Genomic DNA, 21,521 nt, shown 5'->3' with positions numbered 1-21,521 from the left:
GTAAACTGAAGTCTTTTTGTATTTCCTGATTTACAAAACTTATCTGTGGAGAAAAAGATGCAATATTTAGTTATGAAATATTTAGTTATATATTTTATATCCTTTTATGCCTTTTTTAAAAATTGTTTTTTATATCAGCCTTGGAAGAATGCATTGCTCCCCCAAGATCCCTATGTGTGAGATTTCTACAACATCTTCCCTTATGGGAGGAAGCATGTAATGATGGTTTTAAGAAGTCAGAAGCCCCCTTAAGATGTGCACACTAGCACTGACTCACTTTCCCCGTTGGTCCCAAATGAAGTGCTAGAAGAGCTATGTTGTAAATCAATTGCCTGGCAGGTATTGCTTGAAAAGGGAATAACTACTGAGAAAGTTCAGTCTTGAAGGCACAGTGGTGGATTGTTATAGCAAGAAACCTCATGTAGAATCTAGAAATAAGTAGGAAAAGCTATGGTGGTGGTTCTGAAGGAGAAAGAGGTGAGTTCTGTTAATACGGGAGAGGACGGATTTGTATGGGTTGAGAGGGAAGAGATTTGTTCTTTCAGTTCAAAAAATGGTGCTTCACTGAGTGATGAAAGCATAACTATAACTTACTGTTGCTCAACTGTAGCAGTGTTAAAAACTAACAAGTGTCTGGGATTAAAACATTTTCTGACAGGAGTCTCTTAGGCCTTCATGGAGTGTTAGAGAACAGACAGCTAGTGCTGAGTCTGGTGTTTTGTTGGTCTTTTTTATTAAGCTTCAGTACAATGGCCACTTACTTTTTCTTGTAGTTGTATGTGCTACTGTTACTACATTTATAGGGGAAAAGTATTTATTGGAGGACTTAAACATATGTATAGAATTGTGGAAAGCTAACTAATATTTTTGAAATCTCATAATTGGGAACTTGAGTGTGCCAGGTCCTATGCGACTCTAGCTGCAGATTTCCTGGGTTTGAGTTCAGTGGGGGATTCCAGGGAGTTCCTAAAGCTTCCAGTGAAAACGCTCTGTTGAGAGGCCAGTGTCATATGATGGAAGATCTGGTAAAGACAAGCTCTGGCAAAAATATGGCTGTGGAGCTTAGTCACTCTGTAAAAATATTAACGTTGCATTTGTAATGTACCCAGATCTGCATCATTCTAAGTCACTGTTCTGCAGCTTGGGTGCTGTACAGATTCCATCAGTATGTGTGAGCATTTAAGTCTGCAGCTTGGAGAGAAATTAGTTCTGGTGCTGATAACTAATGGAGTAAAAATGATCATAATTCCTTCCCAGTGACTAAAATGAAAACTGGGTTCTTTGCTTTGTGTGGAGTTGTTAACTTTTATGTAAAAACGGTAAAAATTGAACGTAGGATGCTTACAGCTTGAGAGATGTTCATTCATAGGAGAAATATGAGTAGTTCTGTTTAACTTGGTGATGGTAATCAAGTTTGTTCTGTTTGTAACTCAAACGTCAGTAGGTGGCATGTATCTTGAGGCTTTTTCCATTTTTCTAGTTTTTATGCTGTTCTTGGTAAAGTCTTGGTAAATCTTGTGTTTTTAATACTGTTTGAGGTTAGATATCTAATGTATATTTTTTACTTTTAAGACTTGCAAATGTTATTTTCTTGATTCAACAGCGTTCCATGCAACTCCAAATACTTACAAAAGAAAGAATACAGAAACAGCATTAGATAATAAGCCCTGTGGACCGCACTGTTATCAGCATCTGGTAAGATAATTTCAAATGAGCTGTAAGCATCTACTAAAGCACAATTTCTTGTAAGTACACCGAGCTGCGCTTACTGTTAGGATGTGCTGTGTATATGAACGTGCTTGTACCTGTAGGCTGCTTGCGATCAGGCGTGTCATCTTCAGCTTTGTGAAAGAAGTGTTAGTCGCAAAATGGACGTTTGAGTAGGAATAGCTTTCAACTCTGCTAGATGTAGCCTGACATACTTGTAAGGAGGTACGATCATTGCCTGCTAACTGTGTGTTGCTGCCCTTGTGTCCAATCTAGTCAAAGAACTGGGTTTTACAGACTTAACTCTCTCATGAGTTGCCTATCAACTGAAAATTGGACAGATTTAGTTTGCTGAAGAAGGGTTATTGCCAGAATCTTTGTTTTTTTCAGGAGCACGTGATTTGAACTGACAAGAGGAAACAGTTTAAAAAACAAACAAATGAGAAAACTCATACTTCCCCTAAATGAAACTACATGTCTAATCTTCTAACGTAAAAGCTTCCTATCATACTCTTTCCACTACAAAACAAATTCCCATACTGATGGTCTTTTGAAAATGCAGAGGCTTATTGTGTAGATGCCATGTGCAAAAAGAGTTCTTGTGTGTTGGAGGCACTCTGGAACATTCTCACTACTTCTGTCACATAGGAAGTTGAAAGCTAATTACTGAACAAATTAATTTTTTACTTGGCAGCAAAAGTGGAAACGGGACCGAAATTAATATTCGGTAAATGTAGATTTATCCTATCATCAGAAGCGTTCGTGTTCACGATAGTGAACTTGAATGTGGAGAGACCTTAACTGCATCAATGTTGCGGGTGAATTAACTGGCATTTGTGTCCATGATTAAATTTATGGGGTAATACGCAGGTATCCCACACCCCGGGCAGCAGGTGGCAGCGCTCCTAAGCTTCTAGTGAAGGTCAGTGATTTGTTTTTAGGAAGGTGCAAAGGAGTTTGCAGCTGCCCTGACTGCTGAGCGTATAAAGACGCCACCAAAGCGCCCCGGGGGCCGCCGGAGAGGAAGGCTTCCAAACAACACCAGCAGACCCAGCACACCAACAATAAATGTGCTGGAATCAAAAGACACAGACAGCGACAGAGAAGCTGGGATGGAAACTGGAGGAGAAAACAATGATAAGGAGGAAGAAGAGAAGAAAGATGAAACATCCAGTTCCTCTGGTAAGGCTAGTCAAAATGGTGCTTGGCTTGGCAGCATGAACCCACCTCCTGCAATGCAGTCTTAGAAACAATGTATTTGAAACATTCGAAATGGGTGAAAAAGCAGAGGAACCATGAGTTTAATAGATCTCTGTAACAAAATGTCCAGGTCCTCTCAGCTTCGTTTAGAAATGAGATCTGTAACTTCAACGGCCAGTGTTACCTAGTTCTGCGCTTCAGGAGCTGGGTGAAAGTTGCTGTTCTGTTGTAGTGCTTAAATAAGTGAAACCAGCAGAACTCTGGGCTACTTTTTACTGCAGTTGAGCAGGTTATTTGATGTTTTTAAAGGCTATAGAAACTTCCTGAAATATAACCTTATGTTGTTTCGTACTTTAAATGCTTATTTATTACAGAAGCAAATTCTAGGTGTCAAACACCAATAAAGATGAAGCCAAATATTGAGCCTCCAGAGAACGTGGAATGGAGTGGTGCAGAAGCCTCAATGTTTAGAGTTCTTATTGGCACTTACTATGACAACTTCTGTGCAATCGCCAGACTAATTGGGACCAAAACATGCAGACAGGTAAGGAGGGGAGTGATGACTGAGGATGACAGCGTTCTACTTTTGAAGCCTGAAATACAGAACTAGTATTAGTGAAATAGACAAGTAATTTCTTCGGTTTTCCCAAGAATGTGATGATCCAGAATTCATGCTACAAGTATACAGAAGTTAATTTAATTTAAAAACAGATTTAAAACTTACAAGAGACTTTAGGTAGAGTATTTATTCTACAGTGACAAAAACGATCAACCTTATAGATCCATCTTTTCAGTATATTTAAGATGTTGATTGGAGGAAATAGTAATACTATAGAAAATTAGCAACTTTCTACTAGTGAGAGATTTATCATGGATGTATTATGGTATCTCTTGTTAGGTGTATGAGTTTAGAGTAAAAGAATCTAGTATTATTGCTCCGGTGCCCGCTGAAGATGTTGATACTCCTCCCAGGAAGAAGAAAAGGAAACACAGGTAAATCTGTTACTAAATGCCCTTTGCATAACGGAAAATTGAAGATAGAGGGGATCTGAACAGAAGCTATTTTCAAGAAATAGTCATCCATATCCTTCCTTTTCTTCTCAAAAATGAAATTTGCTGCAATAAAACACTTTTTTGTTGTTGTTTTTTTTGTTTTCCCAGACAAAAGCACTGCCACGTGGGGACGGGAAGTGTTACACTTGCCTTCCCTTCCCTCCTTTTCTCTAGCTTCCTAAACAGACAGGTTCTTGAAGGTTTATTGCTGCAAATAATCAAAGTGTAGTTTGGAAATACTCTTCTGTATGGCTGGTTACAACATTCAAGAAATGTCAGTGGAATTTTGAAGCAGTAAATATTAAATTTACAAGCATTATACTGGTATTAAATAATGACATTATTTTTCAAAGTAAACCTATGCTTTTTGTGTTGAAATGTATTGAATCAAAACATTCAGATGATCATTAAGAAAAAGAAATGAACTGTAGGATGGCTTTTTAAGGGACGTGGCAGGAATTCCCTTGTTGCACCCAGCTGCATTATCAACTGCAGCTTCAATTGAAGAAATAGGTTAGTAGACTCTTAAGTGCAGCTTCAATTTTTAAATAACTTTTAATAATCAGCTTTAATTAAGTACAAAATAAAGCTGCATGTTGAGCCAGATAGACCTTCTAAAACAATTCCTGTTGAAACTTTAAGCTTACTATCTACCGTTGGTGAAATATAACCTCCTTTGGGAATGCTGAGGTTCAAACAACATAACTCAGTGTTCTGATGGCTTTTATTCCTAGGGATGAGAAAATGGGAGATAGATAAATAACTGACTGAAAGTTAGCAAGAACTTTTATTTCTACAAGGAATAAGTATGCTTTTTTCAATGTTTCTTATTTTCCCCTTCGTCTTTCCTTACCTTCTCCTTGTTCATTCTTCCTGTTCTTCCAGTAATTCTAGGTATCTTTATTATTTCCAGCCTTAGTGAAATTCCTAATGTTGATTTAAAAACTGATGGTGGAGTAGGATGTTTCTGTTTTGTAGTGCAGAAACAGCTGATGTAAGCCAAGAAAAAAATCTAGCGAGCATCTGGAAGAAATCATCTGTTCTGAGCAAAACTTATTGATTTAATGTTTTTGGCACATTTTTCAAGTTTGGGGGCATTTGCTGGGCTTGGTTTTTTTAAATCTGGAGTTAATAGCTACAGTGCAAGTTTAGAATATGCAGTTGGGAATTAGCTTACTTTCAGGTTCTTGCAAATTGCTATAAGTATAATGCCACTATGCCAGTTTCTGAAGTGCAACTAAAAGGCTCAAGTGCCCTTTGAAGCTGAAATTGATTGTAGAGGTAGCACAATGACATTGTTTTTGGAGGAGTTTCGAGTCTTTTGTATAAAATAAATGGTCATGTGCCAGCATATGGAGTTTCTTGATATTTTATTCCTACTAGCTGCAACAAACAGGTCTTGTGGGCCAGTAATTTGATATTGGAACGCCTTTCAATTTTTTTTCCTCTTCCTTCACTGAAAGGTAAAATAACTTTTTTCCTTTAATTTCATAGAATATGGCGATCAAGCAGTGTCTGTTCAGTGCCTTTCAGAAAGGAAAACCGTTCAGTCCATATACATACGAGTGTAATCCGAGCACTGTGTAAAGATGTCACGCAACTGGGATGGCTGGGAAAACCACCTGCGAGTCTTTGTTTCTTGTTCTGTTTGAGTTTATCCAGTCCTGGAGTAAATCCAGTTCTGAAAGGACCAGTGCCCTGTCTTCTGCTCTTCAGCGTTGCACTGTGCTCATGGGGTGCAAAGCCTTTGAGGAAAGGCAGCATTCACTGAAGAGAAAAGCAGTTGCAGATGGCTTTGTTAATGGCCTTTTCTCTCTGGTTTGATTGCTGATTCTCTTAAGACTTTGCTTCGGCATGCGTATAGTATCATTAAAAAGAAAATTCTAACCTTGCAAGTGGAACTGCTACTGTTAGCTGAATGACACGTCTTCTGTGCCATCTTCTACCCATATAGGTACACTGAATAACTAGTTGGTATGACTGCCCCATCGTGGATAGCAAATAGTGCTCTCTGCCTCCATCCGGTGTCTCTTTAGTTAGATAGCTGCAGTGAGACTGATCAAGAACCAGAAAACATCTTTTTATACAGTGGTTTCTGGAAATAGACTGTGTCAACTTTCTTTGGCTGGACTAAAAAGTATTTTGCATAGGAAGCAGGCAATAGGAAAACCCGAGAGAAGAAAAAATGCAGAAAGCATGGTTATATGCTGAAAGAAGGTTACTTAGTTCATTCTCTTATATATTTGCTCTTCCTTGGCTAGGAGCTGACTTGCGTGCTGGCTTTAACTAATGGGCCCTTTTCCCGTGGATTGATAAGAATCTGATTGTAGTGTCCTATAACGCTGCTGCTTGATTTTTTTTTTTTTTTTTTTTCTCCCCTTCCTCTTTCTCATCCTCTATTCAGATGTGAGTTTACTTCATAAGCTTTACTTGAAAGTACTTTTTCTCCACTTTTCCCCTTTTTCATTCTGCTTTCCCTACCTTCCCCCAAACTGCTGCATGTGCCTAAGAAGCTTTGTACAATTCTGCACCGTGTTTACGGTACGAAGATGTATGGCAGCAGAGAAGAACGTGAATATTTTTGACAACTGCTGTCACAGTGCTTATGGAAATGCTTGCTTTCAAAACTGGCTGTCAAGCAGAGATCAGCTACCAGATGTACACAAACCCACCTATTTGCTTGGAAATCTGCCACCGAGTTTACAGTTCATTTTTTTCTGTAACGTCTCGTTGCAAGCTCTTTCTCGACCGTCTTCTCACCTTCACTTCCTAGTTTGTGAGCTCAGATCTTCTCTTCTGATAGAGAGAGCAAATTAGAGGGCGATGCAAGACGTCAGTCCATTTCTGATATGTACTTAGACTTCAGCTTCGTTGACTAGTAAGGGGAACTTGCAGCCCTTCCTGACAGTCCTTAAGAGAAAAGGCTGTGGTGTTTGACTTTGCCAGTCAGACTTGTCTAACTGGTGAGTGTGGGCAGCTTCGTGCTGCCATCTGCCGCTTCCCTCACGCTGCGATGGCGCTGCAGGCAGGCCTTGCTCGGTTCTTGCCAGGCTCTCTGACACCGGTTGCTGTTAGGAGAGCAGCAGATCTGATGCCTTCGTCACTGTGACTGCCATACTGATTTCTGCACTGATCCTGGTTGTTAGTATTCTGAACTTGTGGTTGACGACGACCTCTGCCATATTCAGGTGGCCACGTTGATTCAATCCACTTTCCCATAAAACCAAGAAGTCCTCGCTGGCAGCTGGTCAGCAGGTGGCATTTTACACTGAGGCATTAGGATTGTTGTATGGGAACTGTTGGGTCGTGCAGTGATTGCCTGGGGAAAGGACAGTGTGCCCTGGGAGCGCAGCTGGAGGCGTTCAGCTGTGCAGCCTGGAGCGGTGGAGCCTGGCTGCACCTCCCAGAGCCGATAGGGGCTGGCTGCCACGGGAGGCATCTCCAGAAAGAGATCCTTCCCCTCTGTGGACTTCTCCCCTGTGAGCCCAGATCTTTGGAGACAGGTGAGCAGTCCCTTTTCCTTCCCTTATAACAGCTTCCTGTTGTGTTAGTCCCTCTGTCATTACACCTCTTGTATCAACTTTCCATCGTGTTGATCTTGCTGATTGTTACAGATAGTGCTTAACTTGAAATAAATATTCATATTAATTGCTAATGAAATAATGCTTTAAGGAGTGCATTCACAGAAATCTTTAAAGGGTTTATCACGCTTTTTGGGAAGGATTTGTTTAAAAGCTTTGTGTTTCCTACATTTGCCAAAAGCCAGCCAGCAAAAAAAAAAAAAAAAAAAAAGTTTGCACATTAGAGTAATTTAAGTCGAAATTGCACTCATATCAGTGTCTTCTTCAAAAGAATTGGTGTTAACAAATATGCTGGCACCTTTTTTTGTAGTGTTTTGTATCTCTGGTGGGTAGTCTTTGGTTCTGTGCCCTGTCCACAGCTTCAGTAGCCTGGATAAGTCTGCTGCTGTGTATGGCAGGAAGGTGCAGCACACCACTGAATTAAAGTAGAATTTGAGATAATGGGTTTACAAAATAAAGCACTATGTAGAAACTTCAAGCTGAGGTGGTACGGTGGGACATTCAGAAGATGGGCTTTTTAAATATTACTTATTTTACAGATTTTTTTTTTTGTATTACTGAAATACAAGTGCTAACGAGAATGCGTATAATTGAACAAACCTTAAGAAACATCAATTTCTACTTTAAAGCTAGTGAAATTTTCTGTCTAGCACCTGTTTGTCACCTAAGGCCGGACAGATACTTTTTCTTGATTCCTTGCTCCTGAAACTTGCAATCTACATGATAAAGGAGTAGTCATGACTTACAAGTACAGTGAGCTATGTTGTGGTAAGCAAAAGCATGCTATATTTCAACAAACGTGCATTCCACCTTCTCCTAGCCTCTGCCCCAAAGCAAACTGGCAAAAGCGCTGCTTAGGCAATATAACAAAGAAAGAGAATGCTGAAGGACAGTTTTAAGGATTGAAGAGAGGTATGTAAGGCATACAGAGTTTGAAGCAGAAGGGAAGTGGCTCAGCGCTGTGATCCTGTTGGAGATGAGCAGATAAAGGGTGGTACCTGGCTGTGATCTTGAGGAGACCGCTGGTGGGGTGTTGAGTCTCCAGTCCCGTGAAGAAAACGGCTGTGAGAATTTCACTCCTCTATGTGGACGTGCCCCTGCGTGTTTGCAATTCAGTGTACTTCCTTCTGCTGCTGCCTGCTTCAGTGCTTTCCTATTTGCAGGTTTTCCTTAAAAGCCAGACGAATTTCAGCCTAGGGCTGGTAGATGCTGCTTGTCTGTACCATCTTGGGACTAGTGCAATGCTGAGGGGGGTGGGGGGAACCATTAGTCTGCAGTGTTGATACAGTCAGCTCCAAGGAACTGGAACAGGGTGCTTCTGCTGCAACCAATTCTGTGGGTCTGGCAGACGTTTATGTTACCCAAACTTGCCCATTTTAAATCAAACATGGGTACAAGATGCAGAGGACTTTCCCAGCCCACTGCAGGTGGAGTGGAGTTCCTGTCAACTTTCTTGTGTTTGTTTTGTGTTTTTTGCAGGTTGTGGGCTGCTCATTGCAGAAAGATACAGCTGAAAAAGGGTTAGCATCTTTCCATTCAATTTATGTCCTGAACTTTTAAGATCCTACTGCTGTTTTTTTTTCGGTTTGGGTTTTGTTGTTTTTTTTCCCGTTTTCAATTTTAGGCCATTATGTACTTCCTGTAGGGAGCTAGAGATAAAGCAAGCTCTCCTTAGAGATAGCAGGGGTAAAAGGTGTTAATTGATTTATATAACTGTTTGGAAATAGTCTGTATAACTCAGAAGGAGGCTGAATTAACAACTTCTTTCAGCATGTGCTCATAAAGTATGGAAAGCAGGACTGGGAGCTGCGCTAAAAAGCAGCATTTGCCTTAAAAAGAAAAAAGCTTAAAAATGTGTTGAGAACAGTTTGGGGCTTGTAACAACATTACAAATTGATTCTTTCCCCTTTCTCGTTGCTGATGGATCATTTTTGCAGACACAACAAACGCTCAGTGCAATTAACAGGAAGCACAATCTATATAGCACCAAATTCTCTTCACCGCTGTACAGATAAAACTAGACTTTGCTCCAGTCGTCCCTTCTGGCCTGTAAGATGTTGGCTTTGTCTGGATTAGAAAATTGGCTTTGAAAGCTTGGTATTGTAATGGATGGGTGTTATTCTGCCCACGTGTCTGTTTTAAAACTGATTGTTTGTTCCTCAAGTGTAAAAATGACTTAATGACTTGGAGCACTTGAGCAATTCATTTTGCTAGCTAAAACAGTGTTACTCTAGCACATATTTACACAGGAAATTATGCTACTGTAGCTTCATTTTTCGGTTTTCCACAGTAGAGAGTGTTCAGCTCTGAATACACTTAAGCAGCTGAGTAATGGGAAGAATAAGATGCACGAAGAGGCAAGCAGCTAGTGGTATCAAGCACCTAACTAATACTACATTGTTTTTCTAAACACACACCTCCCTTCTTTCCCCTCCCACCACTGATGGTAGAACTGGGTCTGTTTGGTTTTGGGCTTTCTCAGTTAAGGGGACTTCAAGGGAATTTCTGCTTTAAACAATGAGGGGAACTGCACGTTGTTTGCATCTTTCACTATTAAAGATGTTGCAATTTTTATTCAGATGGTTCATCAAATCATGTTTACAACTATCAGCCATGTGATCATCCACGTCAGCCTTGTGACAGCTCATGCCCTTGTGTTATTGCTCAAAACTTCTGTGAGAAGTTTTGTCAGTGCAGCTCAGAATGTAAGTAAAAGTAGAGTGCTTACCTATAAACTTTCCTCACTGTTTCAGTGTCTTTGCTGGCACCCTGTCCCCTCTGCAGGCAGTGTTTGTGAGAGCTGTAAAGTGTCAAGCAGTTGACAAGGAAGCACGTGTTCAATTTAAATTGGCCCTCTTAATTAGTCATTGAACAAAGTCAAAAGCAGTTGTAATGATTGGACTTGAGGAAAAGTGAAGTAAAATTGGAGATGTTAAGAAGTTTTGGGACTCCTCTGTCTCTACTAGTGGATGTTGTTTTAATTTCCCTCTCTTTGCTAGACAGTTTGGAGAACATCTCTGTCTTTTTTTCTTTTGCTTGTGATTGAATTCAGGAAAGGAGAGAATGAACTGTCCTCATTCACCATTTTTGCCACTGAATAAAAACACAATCTTGGCTTTCTGTGGTCTGCAACAGAAGGAATGCTTTTCCAAGCAGACATAGAATAGCTTTTACTGAAGAGAGATCTCTAACAGTTCTCCCTGAGTTCCGCTAATCAGTGGCTGTCAAATATGTATCCATACGATGATCATACGATGATTTATCGTGTAAGATGGTTCTGTTTAAGACCCATCACCTTTTTATGGTTTGAGTTTGAGCTCCTGCTTACACCCCACCTGTGCATCTCTCCTGGCTGGACTGCTGCTAGAGGTATTTGGAGCGTAGTTCTTTTCTTGCTCCAAAACTAGCTCAGCATTTCTCAGTTCAGAACTACAGTGGGCAGATTGCTTGGAGGTCTTCTACTCCCTCTCTGCTGTGCTGAGCCTAATAACATATCCTTGTAAAATGTCAGTGCTTGACAAACTGCATTCTGTGAATCGGCATTTCCTGATGCAAGTCTTTCCTGTTGGTATTTTTCCAGCCATCCCTGACCACAAATGCAGGTCAGTCCTTGCAGTGGACATTGACAGTAATTCTGCAGGGTCCATGCAGGTCCATTAGGGAAAATGTCCCCTGAAATTGTGGTCAGGCACTGTAATGGGCTGCCCAGACAGGTGATTGAGCCACCGTTCCTGCCAGCGGCCCAAGAAATGTGGAGATATGCCACTAAAGGCTTAGTGGGGAAATACTGAGGGCAGGTGGATGTTTGGAGTGGATGATCTTCCAACCTTAATGATTCTGTGAATTTACAGTAATTGACAGAACCACAGAATGGCCCGGGTTGGAAGGGACCCCAAGGATCACGAAGCTCCAACCCCCCACCAGTGCAGGGCCACCAACCTCCCCATTTCATACCAGCCCAGGCTGCCCAGGGCCCCATCCAACCTTGCCTTGAACACCTCCAGGGATGGACGGGGCATCACAGCCTCTCTGGGCAGCTGTTCCAGCACCTCACCACTCTCATAGCAAAGAACTTCCCCTGACATCCAACCCCAGTCTGCTCTCCTTCAAGCTAAAACCATTTCCCCTTGTTTTTCTTAATGTCCTATAAAGAAACCAATGGCTATGCTTGTTTTTAATTATTATTATTGTTTATTTTTTAATATTGATATACTGAAAGCTATGCTGTTTTACTTTGTATTTTTTCATACTTGCCTTTTTTTCATCTATTCCTTTGCAGGCCAAAACAGATTTCCTGGATGTCGTTGTAAAGCACAGTGCAACACTAAGCAGTGCCCATGTTACCTGGCTGTTCGTGAATGTGATCCTGATCTCTGTTTAACTTGTGGAGCAGCTGACCACTGGGACAGCAAAAATGTTTCTTGCAAGAACTGCAGCATTCAGAGAGGATCCAAAAAAGTATGCAGATAGTTACAGAACTATGTGCCTATTGCCTTTTGTCTTTTTTGAAGCATTTTCGTATTTTCATACCAGAGAACAGAATTTCTTCAGCTTCATGGTTTCAAACAGGAAGAAACAAATCAAATAAATCAAGAAGAAAAGAAAAAAGGGAGGGGGGAGGTGGTGATGACAAGAAAACCCTCCAAACATACAAAAAACAAACATGAAAGACAATCAAAAGTAAAATCAAAAGGGGAGATAGCTGTCATCTGTTACCTTGCTTATGTGTCACTTTTAAGCACTGTGTACATTTTAGCATTTTCCAGCACCAAGGAAGCATTTCTTGTGTTTTCTGAAAAATACTGCAGAAGGATCTCTTCTTTCTGCCATTCTGCTTCACTTGTCATTTGCAGATAGGCTGCAGGTTTGAAGGACAAGTAGCTGCTGGCTCACGATGAGAAAACTTCACCTAGACATTAGTGCTGGCTATTTCTTTGTTCACTTGTTGATTGTAATGCACTTCACTTGCACGAAGTCTACCGAGTATCATTGTGAAGCCTGTTCAGCTCTGCTTGATATTTTAAAAGCAAATAAATTCTTAATTCTGCTCTGCAGCATCTTCTCACGAGTTGGTCAGTCAAACAGCGAGTGAATCAGCATTATGCTCCCATCAGCAGGCCTTTTTAGTCTGCAGTTCTTAATGTCTATTTGTGTCATCAGTTAGAAAAATCCTTGTGTCAAGGAGGGGAGGGAGGGTCAATCTAAGCCAACCACGTCTGTTTTATTTCTTTCTGTTTGCCTCCCACAGCACTTACTGTTGGCACCTTCAGATGTGGCAGGCTGGGGAATTTTCATCAAGGATCCTGTACAAAAGAATGAATTCATCTCTGAATACTGTGGTGAGGTAAAGGACGCCTCTGGTTACTGTGGACTTAATGGGTAAAGTTGTGTATTGGAGATGATCTCCTGGTTCCGAACCAAGCTGATGTTGTTCTCCAGAGAGGGAGAGATGTGACTGGCTAAGTATGCAGCTACTGCTGTTACAGGCTCCAAATCTGGGAGTTACGTGGTTGAAATGTCACCAAAAGTGTGAGGCTCTTGGGAGAATGAGCAACGGAGTGCCATTTTTAATCCTCAGTGTGACTTTCACTAACATTCAGTGAGCCATTAAATGTTATTCGATGGTAATAACAAGAAATCGAAGACTTGCACAGTCTTACTTTTTAAGATGAGAAGCACTTCTTTCTTCCTACTCTAAAGGAACTTATTCGTGCTAAAAGCAAGCTGTGATTGTTTGATAAACCTAGAGTATTCTTCAGAACATCTTGTGTTCTTAGCCTTAAGCTGTTACAGTTGCAAACAGGGAGAGGTGGTTTACAATAACTATTTCTTTCAGATTATCTCTCAGGATGAGGCAGACAGAAGAGGAAAAGTGTACGACAAGTACATGTGCAGCTTTCTGTTTAACTTGAATAATGGTATGTGTTTACCAGTCACAATCCGTGCAGCGTAATGAAATGTTGGCTTGCAGCTCTTTCTGTTCCACATCTTTTTCTAGCCATCTGCTGATTCCTAGTTCTGAGAGCAGAGGGGATTTATGTAAATGATATGCAAGGAGATAGCAGTGAAAGAGCCTATTAGACGAGGCAGCTACAGATGATGAGTTGAAAAACTGTAATTTTACTCTGTGAAATTCTTACAAGCATTAGTAAACTAGCCTGAATAGTCTGCTTTGCTAGGTATCGTTTCAAATAATTTCACTGTGACTTAAATAGCAGTGAGTTGTGAAGGTAATCTTGTGTGGGGAGGAAGATGTGCAGATGGGCAGCTGCTGCTGCTTGCTGGAAATAAGACTATTCTGTGTCAGTTATAGAATACAATGAATCATTTGAAAGAAAAGCTCTGCCTTACGTAAACATTGCCTTAATTTGTTTATGGAGCTTGCCCTTGTGGAGCAAGGGCAGAGAAGCTTCCAGTGGGAGCCACTGTGGCGGGAGATGAATGCACTGCAGAGGTGGGGCAGTAGGGTCACTGAGCTGCAGTGATAAAGCTGCTGCATGAAGATGTGCCACCTCTTCAGTGTAGGAAGTTGCGCGGGTGTCTTTTCCAGCTGCTAAAATCTAAGCATAGTAATCATTAAACAAAGAAACTGTTTGGAGATGACCTTCCTGTCGCTTATGGTTTTTACTCCTAGATTTTGTGGTTGATGCAACACGCAAGGGAAACAAGATTAGATTTGCAAACCATTCAGTGAATCCCAACTGCTATGCAAAAGGTATGTTTTACATTTAGCTCTCATTTAACAATATATAAAATGTTGTGGGGTGTGTAAGTATGCGTTTTATCAGTATTTACCTTGAGTTTTTCTTTTCCACAGTTATGATGGTTAACGGCGATCACAGAATAGGAATTTTTGCTAAAAGAGCCATTCAGACTGGAGAAGAACTTTTCTTTGACTACAGGTTGGTAGATGTTTCCTCTATCTTATTTTTATGACATGCTCAATTAGTTACCTGTATTTCTAAGCAGATCCAAACGAGTTCCTGTACCTGCTTCCTGCTAACTTCAGGTCTCAGCACCTGAGAGCAGTGAGAGGCAGTCCTGGCTATTTTCTTTCTTTTTAATTGGGCAAACATTTGGCCAAGAGCCTTGTGAACTTGGAAAGGTGGCTTGCATCAATAAGAGAAATGTGACTTAAGAAGGGAGAAGGACTTGCACAATGTTTCTGTGCAGATAAGCATAAAACTTTCTCTGGCACTCTGGTACTTCCTTAGATAAGCAGTACAGGTTGTTTCCACTATTATTCAAAAATGGGTAAGGAGAGCTTGCTTCTTGCTTCACTTACAGAGAAGTGCTTGCTAAGATAATCGTGCTAGAGGAGAACTTACCTGTCTAGTGAAAACAGAGCTGCCTAAGTCAATTTTGAGAAATGCAATTGGTTGAACTTCAGCACTGAGTACTGTGAGGAAAGCGTGAAGCTTTATGGACCACTTACTTCCTTTTGGCTCAAGCTCCTCTAATAGCATTTCTTAAATGTTCAGTATTGTTCTGCACTTGCAAATTTACACAGGAAGTAAATTTCAGTGGTGAGGAAACTAGGGGAAAGCAGAGAGCATTCCAGACTGTGATGTGTTATGTCAGAACAATGAAGCTGAAATGCTCCAGTGATACCAGTTCTTATTCTTGCTCATTTTTATTTCAGATACAGCCAAGCTGATGCCCTTAAGTATGTGGGTATAGAAAGAGAAATGGAAATCCCTTGACACCAGCTACCTCTTCTTATAAGCATACAGCTGCCTTATCTTCAGGAAAATCTAGTACTGTGGGCAATTTAAAAAAAAAAAAGCTATTTGAAATTCTGTGTTTGCAAAGTACTGTAACAGTAATTTATAGCAACCAATTTAAAAAAAACTTTTTATTGCCTTCTCACCAGCTGCAGTGTTTTGTACCTATGACCTTTTGCAATAATGTGGTGTGGTGCATTTTTCAATCTTGAATAAATGATACTTGAACTTCTTCATTTTTATGGGAATGGAGTTGAAATTCTGATTTACCCGGTTCACAAAACTTAATTTCTAAATAAAGGCAGTACATACTTGCCTAGTTCTCTGTTCAACTGTAATTGTTATTCTTCTGCTCTGCCCTATCAGTCCTAATGTGGAGTCAGTTGATAGCAGATGGATTTAAAAATGGAGGGAGTGTACTCCAAAAAAGAAGTGGAAGGGAGGCTGGAGGTAGGTAGCTGTAATGGTAGATGACGCTAACAGGTGTTAATGCCAAGTTTAAGGTGAGTAACAGTCTTACAAGCTTTCCTGCCCCCTGTGCACCAGCTTAACACTAGTGCAGCTCCCCACGTGGTGCCGTGATTTTCTCTACTCGGTTGACTGTAGAAATAACACAGAGGAGATTCCACTTGTACCACTTGGTAAGGGAACAGGCAGCGGTGGCTCCAGTAACTGCTGCCCTGCATGGGGCATCTCTCCAGCTGCAAACAGAAGAACATGACTAATTGTATACCTCACTTGAATCAAACTGGGCTGAGGCCATTTATGTCGTATCCTTTGTACTGTTTAGCTGTAAGCAACAACTGCTTTGCTTTTAGTGGTACAGATTCCTCCCTTCTATTATGAAATGTCAATCTAACCTTGTTTAGAATGCGGTGACTGCACTGCTAGAGCCCTGTCCCCTTCTTTCCTGTAGCTGCCATTTAGATATTGAAGGGCTGCTATCAGGTCACCTTGCAGCCTTCTTTTCTCCAGGCTCAAGAGCCTCAGCTCTGTCAGCCTGTCCTTGCAGGAGAGGTGTTCCATTCCTGGACTCATTTCTGTGCCCGTTCTCTATACGCATGGCCACAGCTCCCTGTCTCTCCTGTACTGAGGCCTCCACACCTGGATGCAGTACTCCAGCTGAGGCTCACCAGCGCAGAGAAGAGGGGCAGGATCACCTCCTTCTGATACAGCCCAGGGTAGGGTTGGTTTTTGGCCTGAGGGGGTGCGCTGTTGGCTCCTGTCCAGCCTCCCATCCACCATTATCTCCAGGTCCTTTTCAGCAGGGCTGTGCTCAACCCTTTCATCCCCCAGTGGTAGTGAGGCTCACCTCGACCCAGGTGCAAGACCTTGCATTTGGATTTACCGAACCTCCTGTGGTTCACCTGGGCCCACAGCTCAAGTTTGTCTCCGTCCCCCTGGACGGGATCCTGTCCTGCTGTGCTGACCCCACTGTCAGAGTCATTGATGAGTGTAGAGTATCGGCACCTGCGCTGACCCCTGGGGGACACCACTTGTCATTGACCTTCATCAACACTGAGCCACTCTCTGGCACTCCCTGGACTTGTTGAGGAGTGTTAAGTTGTGAGGGGGTGGCTTTTCTTTCTCTGGTTGTTTGTGACAAAGTGACCCAGCGAGCCAACTTACCTCCTTTCACCAAAGTCCGGTTAACTTCTGCCTGCTCAGATAAAGATGTCTGTTCCCTGGAGCTGAGTTGGCAGCAATTGTGATTTAATACAGTATATAAACTGTACAAAGCAGTCCTGCTTTAACCAGTGATGGCTTTGAGAGGCAGCTTGCAGCGCTGCAGTTCTGGGCTTCCACAGGTGATTGTCATTTTGCATGCCTCTCTAGCACCATGCTCTCCTACTTTCTTCCGCAAAGCACATCTTAAAATCTTCAAAAGGCATTTCAAAAAATGAACAACAAAGTGTTTCTATTAACCACGCAGGCAGTCTTGGTACAATTTAAGTTCTTCCAGTACAGGAGCAGCAAGCTTGCAGAAGCTCAAGTGCAACAAGGTATTCTCTCAATTTTTGATGTTAGGATCTAATACTCCCCAGTTCAAGCTGGAACTTTGTGAAAAATCAAACATTTCTGTAGATCAAAGCCCAACTGTAACCATAAAAAATAGCTTCTCTCTCAGAAGGATGGGAAGCCACCATGTCCAAGGGTGAAAAAATGGTTTGGATGCAGAAGCAGAAGTCCTTTCACCCTCAAGGACAAAAAAGAGAACTGGAAGGGTAGCTTTTTGTTACATGTAGAAACAAGTATTTATCTCACTTGCATATGTTGAGCACACAACATTGTGATAAGACAGAGTAAAACTTGGTCAATCATGTATATATATGTATAGCAACACATATTTTATTCTCGTCACAAGTAGTATTTATTAAGAGTTAGTCTTTAGGAGCACACATTTTCTGTTCAATGAATTGGGCAGCCTCAACCTTATTCAAGGCAGTAGTTAGGGGATCACAGAATCATAAAGGCTGGAAAGGATTCCCAATATCATCCAGTTCAACTGTCCCCCCATGCCAATACTGCCCACTAAAGCACGTCCCTACATAGCACAGCTGCACCTCCTTCACACAGCTGCAGGGACAGCAGCTCAGCTGCCTCACTGGCAGCCTGTTCCAGTGCCTGACCGCTCCTTTAGAGAAGGTTCCCTAACATCCACCCTGACCCGCGGCCCTTCTCTAGTGCTATCACTAGTTACACGAGGCCAACCCCCCCACCACACACAGCTGTCAGCTGCAGAGAGCAACAGTTCTGAAGAAATGACCCCACTTCCCTCACAGCTCCCCTCACCACTCGCATTTCGGTGCCTTCACCGACGTCGTCGCCCTCCTTGTACAGAGGGCCCCAAAGCGGACCCACGCTGGAGCTGAGTCCAGCACAGCGCTCACCGCCCTGCCCTGCCAGCTCCACCATCCCTGATAGAAGTCAGGGTGCTGCTGGCCTTCTCAGCCCTCTGGGCACAACGCTTGCTCGACTCACCCCAGCACTGACCCCCTGCCCCAGATCACTTTCCTTACCTTCCAGCCACTCTGCCCCTAGGCAAAGCCTGCAGGCACTGCTGGGGCTGAAGCACAGGACGCAGCACGCCCGCTTGTTGAACTTCACCCCCTTGGCCTCAGCTCATCAGTCCAGAGCCCCTGCAGGGTTTTCCTACCCAAGGCAGAGGACCGCTTCACCCCACCTTGCTCTCACAGAGGTGTACGAGTGCCCTCATCCTGACCCCCACCAGAGATACTAAACGGGACCCAACGCCTGAGGGACGCCGCTCGTGGAAGCAACTCCATTCACCACAGCTCTTTGTTCCCAGCCCTCCAGCCCCCTCTTGATCCTGCAGCACATCTCCGTGACCGTGCCCCGGGCTGCCAGCTTGTCCACAGGACTGTGGGAAGAGTGAAATGATGTATTAAGGTCAAACTTCAAATGACTGGGGCTGTCTGCAGACATTTCACCTAGCTCCTGTTCTGCTCTCTGGTGGAAGGAGCAGTTTTCTTCTTCAAAACACGTCTCCTCTCAAAAAGAAACAACACGTTTGATTACAGATAAAAGTTAATTCCTTCAGAAAGCAGCACACTTCAAATCACCAGGAAAGGAGGAAAAGCAAAACAAATTTCTGTAGCTTTCATAACCATTATTATACCTTTTATTTACATTTAGAAATCATGAAACTTAATAAAACCAAATGCAACTTGTACAGAAATCTTTTAACTTTTTTTTTATTTATCACACATTAAAAAATGAAACACACTATACAAATGGTTTTTCCATAGCAGATTACACATGGGTCCATTCAGACTTGCTCTCAAAGTGCTGCCAACATTTGTAAGTGCTGCCAGTGATGGCAGCTGTTTATCATATAGCCAATGTATTGATTTAAATGCAGTAGCATGCAACCCTTAAATGAGAAGGGTCTGATTCCTCTCTGTTCTTAAATTAGGTTAAATGGCATTGGTGTCCATATTTACATACTTGAAATGTATCAATCCTGAGCAGTTCTGATGTAAATCTGAGACTGGCTGATGGGGAGTCCTGGTCTCAGGGATTAAAAAGGGAGGTCCAAATGGCAGCAGGTGGCTGCTATGAAGTTCCGTTGCTTTCATTCTTTCCATCACATACCTATCTGCCGAGTGCCACACAGTCAGAAAACGCTAATAAAAACATTAAGCCAAGTAACTGTAGGTGTCCTTCTCACCATCGACGCGCTCCAAGTACTCCTTCTCAATCAAGATATCAATGCATTTCTATGGGGAGAAACAAAGGTAAGTGGAGAGACGCTGGCAGAACGCTTCTGGTTGCTACAAGCTTTGAACAATGCTGGCACTGAAACGCATGCCAAGCAGAGGATGGCAGCGGGCTACAGGCACAAAGAAAGTCACTCTCCTGCTTCTGGCCACAGCCGAAAAGGGGACTCTCCACTACACTGCATTATGCCATTCCATGGCACTGACTTGGAGATCAATTCACTATGTACTATGAACTTGGTAGTACGACTGCATCTGTTTAACTTTTTATTTGCTGAGTGTTCACTAAGGATTGCTGCTTTAGTAACTAGTTGCCTAGAATAACTTGTCTGCATGCATCTCTTTCAGCATCGGTGCCTGGTTTGGTAATGGCTCTCCACTGTCTGTTCCTTGCTCCACCTGTCCCTCTGAGATGGAAAAAAGCATCCTTGACAATGCTAAACCAAACAATCATGAAGCCATAATTAAACCATAACCCCCCCCAACATTTTTATTCTTGATGAGATTAGGAAACTAATATATTAACCAGGCCTGCAAAGTGGTGGAACTTGCACAACTGTGAGAGCAAGTGAGAAAGCATGGAGTAGAGGCTACTGCATGCTGGCGCTGATTCAAAACTACAGCTTCAAAGCTACAGTTTGAGGAATCGTAAAAGAAATCTGCATTTTTCTGCTAAAAATATTTACTGCTTAGCTACAACTTTGAAATCTGTTTCTACCCATTTCATCTTTTTAGAATTATACAACTTCCCATGTTGGAAGAGACCCTTAAGGACCATCATGTCAACTCCAGGCTCCACACAGGACAACCCCCAAAAAATCAGACCGTGTGTCTGAGAGCACTGCCCAGACACTTCTTGCACTCTGGGAAGCTCAGTGCTGCAACCACTTCCCTGGTGAGGCTGTTCCAGTGCCCAACCACCCCTTTGGTGAAGAAACTTCACCTGATACCCAACCTGAATTCCCCATCACAGCTTCATGCTGCTCCCCTCAGGTTCTATTGCTGGTCACCAGAGAAATCAGTGCCTTTTCTGCTGCTGCCCCTTTGTGAGGAAGCTGCAGGTCATGATGAGGTCTCCCCACAGTCTCTTCTTATCCACACTTAAACCTTCAGCCCCTCACAGAATGGCCAGGGTGGGAAGGGACCTCAACTCCAACCCCCCCCGCCACACACAGGGCCACCAACCTCCCTATTCCATACCAGCCCAGCTGCCCAGGGCCCCATCCAACCTGGCCTTGAACACCTCCAGGGATGGACGGGGCATCCACAGCCTCTCTGGGCAGCTGTTCCAGCACCTCACCACTCTCTCTGTAAAGAACTTCCCCCTGACATCCAACCATCCAGGCCCCATCTTTGCAGCCCTCATTTGGGCACTGATAGCTTTGTGTCCTTTTTACACTGTGACACCCAAAGCTGCACCCAGTGCTCAAGGTAAGGCTGCACCAGTGCAGAACGGAGCAGGGCAAATCACTTCCTTTGATGGCTAGCAATGTTGCACTTGATGCACCCCGGTATATGGTTAGCCTTCCTGGCTGCCTGGGCACACTGTTCAACTTGCTGTCAACCAAGACCCTCAAATCCCTCTCAGCAGGGCTGCCCTCCAGCACTGCAGTGAGGCTGTCCGGCCTATGACTGCCAGAATCTTCTTTCTCGCTGTTCCTGAAAACTGGAACGTTTGCCAGCTTCCAGTCAACTGAGACCTCTCCAGATTCCTGAGGCTGTTGGAAAATAATTGAGACAGGTCTCATGATGGCATCAGCCAGCACTCTGAGTACCCTGGGATGAATTCCATCAGGTCCAGTAAGCTTATCTGCATCCACGTGGAGCAGAAGACCTCACACAAGTTCAACTTCCAGCAAACTCTGATCGCTCCCACAGTCAGACCTCCAGCCCAACTGGGGCACCTGGAGTGCGGGAGCTCATCATTAGTGATGAAGACAAAGGCCAAGACTGCATTAGACTATGCCCCATCTGTAAGATGACCATTCCCAACAAAATAATGTTCTCTCTGGCTC

General features: G+C 42.8%; 2 protein-coding genes across 7 annotated transcripts in view; one reads left to right on the top strand and one right to left on the bottom strand.

The window, feature by feature from the left end:
• EZH2 (enhancer of zeste 2 polycomb repressive complex 2 subunit) overlaps positions 1-15,497 on the top strand; it is a 45,064-nt gene extending 29,567 nt beyond the window's left edge. For all 4 annotated transcript variants that reach the window (XM_048938975.1, XM_048938974.1, XM_048938973.1 and 1 more), the window contains 12 exons: positions 1,604-1,695; positions 2,649-2,889; positions 3,282-3,451; positions 3,806-3,900; positions 9,021-9,061; positions 10,121-10,246; positions 11,821-11,999; positions 12,790-12,885; positions 13,378-13,459; positions 14,176-14,256; positions 14,359-14,443; positions 15,184-15,497. In XM_048938975.1, the coding sequence (XP_048794932.1) occupies positions 1,604-1,695; positions 2,649-2,889; positions 3,282-3,451; positions 3,806-3,900; positions 9,021-9,061; positions 10,121-10,246; positions 11,821-11,999; positions 12,790-12,885; positions 13,378-13,459; positions 14,176-14,256; positions 14,359-14,443; positions 15,184-15,244 (1,349 nt within the window). In that variant the 3' untranslated portion in view covers positions 15,245-15,497. The remainder of the gene's footprint in view (positions 1-1,603; positions 1,696-2,648; positions 2,890-3,281; positions 3,452-3,805; positions 3,901-9,020; positions 9,062-10,120; positions 10,247-11,820; positions 12,000-12,789; positions 12,886-13,377; positions 13,460-14,175; positions 14,257-14,358; positions 14,444-15,183) is intronic.
• A 3,388-nt stretch (positions 15,498-18,885) lies between these two features.
• The window catches only part of CUL1 (cullin 1), a 48,217-nt gene continuing 45,581 nt past the window's right edge, over positions 18,886-21,521 (bottom strand). For all 3 annotated transcript variants that reach the window (XM_048939181.1, XM_048939178.1, XM_048939180.1), the window contains one exon: positions 18,886-19,506. In XM_048939181.1, the coding sequence (XP_048795138.1) occupies positions 19,426-19,506 (81 nt within the window). In that variant the 3' untranslated portion in view covers positions 18,886-19,425. The remainder of the gene's footprint in view (positions 19,507-21,521) is intronic.

The sequence above is a fragment of the Lagopus muta genome, chromosome 3 (assembly GCF_023343835.1).
Source record: "Lagopus muta isolate bLagMut1 chromosome 3, bLagMut1 primary, whole genome shotgun sequence".
Taxonomy (NCBI): domain Eukaryota; kingdom Metazoa; phylum Chordata; class Aves; order Galliformes; family Phasianidae; genus Lagopus; species Lagopus muta.
This window is presented reverse-complemented; position numbering and strand designations above follow the sequence as displayed.